This window comes from Fusarium sambucinum, chromosome III, assembly GCF_050947815.1.
Source record: "Fusarium sambucinum isolate potato_lamoka chromosome III, whole genome shotgun sequence".
Lineage (NCBI taxonomy): Eukaryota > Fungi > Ascomycota > Sordariomycetes > Hypocreales > Nectriaceae > Fusarium > Fusarium sambucinum.
In genome coordinates, this window is record NC_139292.1 from 5535212 (window position 1) to 5540965 (window position 5754).

The window sequence follows — 5754 nt, forward strand, 5'->3', positions numbered from 1 at the left end:
CTCGGACCTGTCTCAGCCACCTCTTCTGCCCTGCAGGAACATCACGTTATGTCGGCGCCTGATATTCTGAGCAAGACCGGCCAACAGGTACATACATCCGCACACAAAGAACAAACGCTCTGCATGGCAACGTGGTTTCCGTGCACCCGTTCTCGACTCTCCCTGAGTCAATATCCCAGATCCGAGATTATGGTCCCTGGACTTGGTGCACGAACCCGAACAACCGATCAAGACTGTTCTAGTCATCTATTCAAAAGCCAGCCTCCATTGCTTGAACCCCTTGATGACTTGTCGACTACTTCAAGAGCAACCACAAACTGTCATCGCTCACCAATTAAGTACATGTAAGTCTCGCAGGGGAGCAAGTATGTCTCTCATTAACCAGCTCTAAATCTACCCGGAATGGTCCTACTACCATCCAACAGGTAGATGGCAAAATCAAGCACGGAATTTCTGTTGAGAATGTAATACCAATGCGTACATGGACAACCACCATGAGAGGGAGGTGATGGCTAGATTTGCTACCATATCTTTTCCAGGGCGATACGCCAATGTCTCTTCCAGCGCTTCAATATGAGTGCGTATGCGAAAGTCTTGCGTCTTCAAGGCAAGGCCACCTTCAAAGTAAGTTTAAGCATTAGCCATCCTGACGTCTCCATCACTGCTATCATCTTTCCTCATCTGATAAGCCATCATCCCCCATACTAGCTTCATAGCAGCTAGACGTTGCGCCGTGTCAAATAGATCGTACCAGGGGCTCCTCCACGCCTCAACCTTGCCCCAACTACGCCTGTCTGTTTCTGTCTCGCGTGCCCCGTCTAGAACTTCAAGCAGTCGGCTTGGTACCCTGACGCGGAGAATTGAGACATGGTGAAACAGAGAGCTCACCACAAAGACATCGTCGTAGTCAGCCCCCTTAACTCTTCCGATGGCCTCATACTGAGCCTTCTTATCCCATGTTGCTGCAGGAGGTCGGATCATGCGGTAGTTGTCATAGATACTCATGTTCTTACGAGCTTTCTTCGCGAGTGGCATAGGCAGGCCGTTTTCGTCACTGGGTTTTGCGTCTTTGTCGCCTTGCACAGAATCCTTCTCGATCTCTCGTCCGATAGGGCCTCCAGGGCCACCTCCCCATCGCTTTTTGGTCGTCCACCACTCTCCCTCGCCAAAGCGCTTCTCCGTCTTTCCTTCACGTGCACGATGCTGCGCCGTGATGAGAGCCGCTACAATTTCTCGAGCGAGGTCAAGTGACTGTGCCATTTCGGGGTCGGGCTGAGTAAAGTCAGTTGTCCCTCTAGCACTAACGGCAGCTACAGGTCCGTGGATTACACCCGCGCGGGCGGCTTCACGGGTAGTTGGGCTCTGGAATACAAAGAGACAGCCAGAGGGGCAGAATGATTTGCGAGACCCAGACCCATGTGGTGAGCTGAAATGAAGTCGGGGTTCAGTTCGACTGGGTGAGACATTGCAGCCAAAGTCATAGGCAACAAGTTTGACGAAAGCTGTCATGAGATTGTTGCGATATTCAAGCGGCATTGATGATCCGGCACTGGTTCTGAAGAAGCTGGAACCATCGTCGAGCTTGGGGCTCGCAGGCTTTTTACCCTCCGAGTTTACGGTGCCACCAGACGCTGTGCCTTCGGCAGATGCTTCGGGCGATGGAGGGAGTGGTGGCGGCTGAGTAGGGTCATCCCAGAAAGAAGTAAATGCTTCGAGGCAGCGGAAAAACTCGTAGGCGTTCCCTAGTCGAGCTTGAGTCTTTCCTTTGGGCGCCGGGAGCCTTCTGACAGTTCGGAAGGCATCTTCGTTGGCATTCGACAGTTCCTTCCTTCGCTCCAGATAAACATGACATCCAGGAGAAACGCTGCCGTTCCGTAAGGGGTTCCTAGTGGACTGGTTCTTCTCTTGAGCCTCATCTGGCGTCAGTTTTTCCCAGTCGTCAAAATCAGGGATGTACGACGAATCAGGAATGAGGTCGGCAGGCTTAGCATCGAGGTTCAGGTTGAGGCCAATGGCAGAGAAACCGAGAGGGCCAAGAGCAGCAGTCGATCGCCCCGTGTTTCGAAGGAGGGCTGAAAGCGCAGCGGCCTCATCGACGGGGTCATCGATATGGGCAAATGGTTGAAAACGAGGAAGAGTAACAGGCGTAGGAGGCGGGACATCCTTGGGATCGACCTTATTCTTGGCTGGGATGCCGGCTGAAGAGAGAATGACAAAGTTTAGCCAGGGTCTATCCAGGTGGAGGAAGCTTGCAGGGAAGCTGCCGTAGGTGTGGGGGAGGGGCAGCAGGCGAGATAGGCCAGAGAAATGAAGTGAGGGGGTGATGAGGTGTTTTGCGAGCATGAGAAACTCAGGGGATGCCAATGAGGAGGTAACGAGATGTTCGAATCGAGGAGAGGTCGAGCTGACTTACCAAAGGTGGTGAAGTTGCCAAACATGACGGCTGAAGTGGTTGCAGTGGCGCGACTAAGCAGTGTAGGTAATGTAAGGTACCAGACCGCTACAGGAAATGCTAAAGGAGCGGACGGCGTCAGCATAGATCCAGGTCATTCGATCTTGTATACGAAGAGACTCACATGGTATTGATTTGCTGCAGCTATTATTGATAACAGGTAGTCAGCTTGGCCTGGTAAATTGCCTCAAGAAAAACTCATAAGACACAGGCTGGCTTGGCTGTTGAATGACGAGAGGTGAGAGGTGAGCGATGCGATCTTGTGATGAAGGGAAGCTGTACTGATAATGATGAGCTATAAAGGACAAATCTTCTGAACAGAACCCAATAAAAAATAAAACGATTCTATTCAAATGTCATCAAGCAAAACTTTTGTACAAACGCGATGGCAAAAGTGGTCGTTTTTAGGAGAGATGATAAAAGTGAGTTAATTGTGTTGGAACTGGAAGCTTCAAAAGTTTTGGCCAAAGGTCAGTGCCAAGATCGGCTCGGTCCATTTGGATGCGGGAACAGCCGTGAGAAAGAACAACTATGAAGGAAGGTAGGCACAACACATAACAGAGCAAATTATGGATCTTGACTTGCACCAACAAACACTCAACCTATCTAGTTAGTAGTTAGTAGTTACTAACCTAAACCCTCGACAAATTGCAATGATTCTAGAATATTGACAGCAAATGGCTTCTTCATGATCTGAGCTTATGAGACTCTGTGTTTGGCCGGCAACTGGACCCTTGCTTCCGCGATTGGTCGACTGACTACAGTTGCAAGGATCAAGCAAGACCCCATTTCTTCAATGCAAACGGTGCCCGTGGTACTATGTATCCGGTAAAGTATGTACATGTGCATCTTCATGCTTCATGCACAAATAACAGGTCCACTAAACACTTTTTTCTATATGCATGTTTGTCATCTACCGACGGTATCCCTCGGCAACCTGATATATTGGTGACACTTGTCGTGAACTCACATGACAATCGATAGACAGGAGTAAGTTCAGTAGCAGTTATATGGTGATTGATTGCATTAAATTTTATATTTATGAAACACTCAGGATCATTCTTTCGTGGCTTGGAATCTCAAAACACAGACTAACATCAGAGGAGTTCTCCATTTCATGATACAACTTAAAACTATAGCAATATACTTAAAACTCAACGATGCTGGTAGGGCTGTGCAGTTCTGTTGGCTTTGACCAATGCGATGGTCACAAAGGCATGCCGCCATAGGAACACCGGTAAACGATGTCAATTATGAACTGTCATCAAGTGATCCCCTGTCTCTTCCTGATACGAAGGATTCGATGTAGGAGTTTCCAACTGCCAAGAAGTTGTATTTCCTACCCTATAGCATCGACTCCAGTATCTCCCATTATGAGAAATATACCTATTCTTTCACAGAGGGAGGATTTTTTACCATCTGTTCAGAGCTTTTATTCTAATATAAGGTTTTGGTCTGATGTTAAGCCCTGTGGCGCTACTGTGCCACTACTGTTGACTTATTGTTACCCTATATCTACTGTTAAGCGTGCGGCTCCTTTCGGAGTGTCGGTTGCTATGAGGAAATACCTATTCTTTCACACGCAGAGGCCCTGGCTATGACGAGATATTGGATTGTACAGGGCATTTTCTGTTGCTTAGGGAAATCGTCTTGTGGTGTTTTTAAAACTTGGGGAAATAACTAAGCCAATGTAAAACAACATGATTCTTTCCATGGACCAACTCTCGTTTATGACAGACAATCTATTACAGTTGATGGAAATATGATAAAGAGTAAAAATTAGTTCGTGCTTAGACCTGTTGAGGAACTTCCCCCAATCAGGCACATTTGATGACTGAGCAGCCCCATCGTCAGGGAAAACCATCGCCCATCTGGCAGAAGAACAAAAGGGGTTGGTTTCATGTCTACTCGGGTCACGATTGAAGACAAGAACGCATAGTGAGAGGGGCTTCGTCCTGGAAAGGTGCTAAGCATGCTTGTTATTGTATATGATGCAAGAGATAAATTCTCTAGAAATTAAAAGGGGAGTCAGAAAAAGCATCTATATATTGAAAGAGCCAATCCTGTCACTTTTCTTCCTTTTGATATCGGGCTGTGAAATACTTGCAGCTCGTGAAGATGATGTGATCAATCGGGAGGGGCTCCTTTTGTAACAAGGACATGGCGATTCAAGGGTTCAAGAAACAGAGGAGACTTTCCTGTATCAAGACCCAGCTCCCACGTTTCCTAGCCAACTTTAAGGTTATTTAGATAATTTAGTGTCAATAGACCCATTTGGTCCGGATCGCCTAAGCACTATGAAGAGAAATATAGTTTTTTCCTCTATTTTCGGTAATCGCAGCTCGTGACAAAATGCAGATTCTAGGAAGGAGAAACGATGACAGTATTGAGTTAACTTAACTCGAGGCGAGACAACAGGGACCCATGCATCCCTACATTATAGTGCGGCGGTTGGGGCCGGGAACATGGGTCGAGCTGATGAGCAGTGGATGGACTGATCTAAGCCAGGATCAAGGGGAGGATCATTTTGAAATGGGAGGAACTCGTCAAGTACGTAATTATCAGTGCGTAAAGGATCAGTGCATCTGTTGGTCTTTGTAATTGCAAGATGGCCGAGGGTTGATTTGGGTGCTCCTAGGTCCTGGCACCAACATAGTAGGATAAGGAGCGATTAATCAATGTCATGTGTCGTATTGAACTGAACTAATGTTGGGCTCATCCCAGTGTGGACGAAATTCAGGTACAAATATGCAGGTGAAATGCGGGAGCGTCCAGTAGTGTAATTGGTGTGTATCTACCTGAGATGCTATACATAGCAACCTGGAACGGAGAATTGGGTGGAATAGAATTTTCCAGAGTGTCGTCTGATGCTTTGTTTCGTGGGATGGCTATTCGCCGTGTCTTGTTTTAGCGGGCCCATCAACCCGTTTAGGCGTTTGCTTGGCGATACCACCAGAAACGGTGGCGGGTATTCAGGTGTCTCAGGTAAGGTAGGTACGCTGGTAGGATTGTTCTCGGACACAAGGTCATCAACCAACCCTGCCTACTCTGTAGAGAGCCTGCCAACCTGCCAACCCGCTTGACAATCACGGAATGGAAGGTGCCACACTGAGCCTCAGGCTTGATTAAAGGAGCCTAGCTCAGGCCAAGGCAAGGGTGGTTTAATGGCCGGAACCTCTTTTCCCATCCATCAGCAACACCAGCACTCTCCATATACAGTAAACGTTGCCGACCATGCATCCTCACTTGTCACCTACACACACCTGAACGGAGACGATGGACATTTACAGTTACAATGTTTG

The 5754-nt window shown here is 47.8% G+C and overlaps 1 protein-coding gene across 1 annotated transcript; it reads right to left on the bottom strand.

Annotated features, from left to right (window-relative positions):
- Window positions 1–630: 630 nt before the first annotated feature.
- On the bottom strand, window positions 631–2438 carry FSST1_012026 (uncharacterized protein; the record flags this gene model as incomplete). Its single annotated transcript, XM_083235215.1, has 2 exons — window positions 631–2198; window positions 2414–2438. 2 exons carry the CDS (start codon window positions 2436–2438, stop codon window positions 631–633), a joined length of 1593 nt encoding a protein of 530 aa, XP_083081722.1.
- Window positions 2439–5754: the final 3316 nt, after the last annotated feature.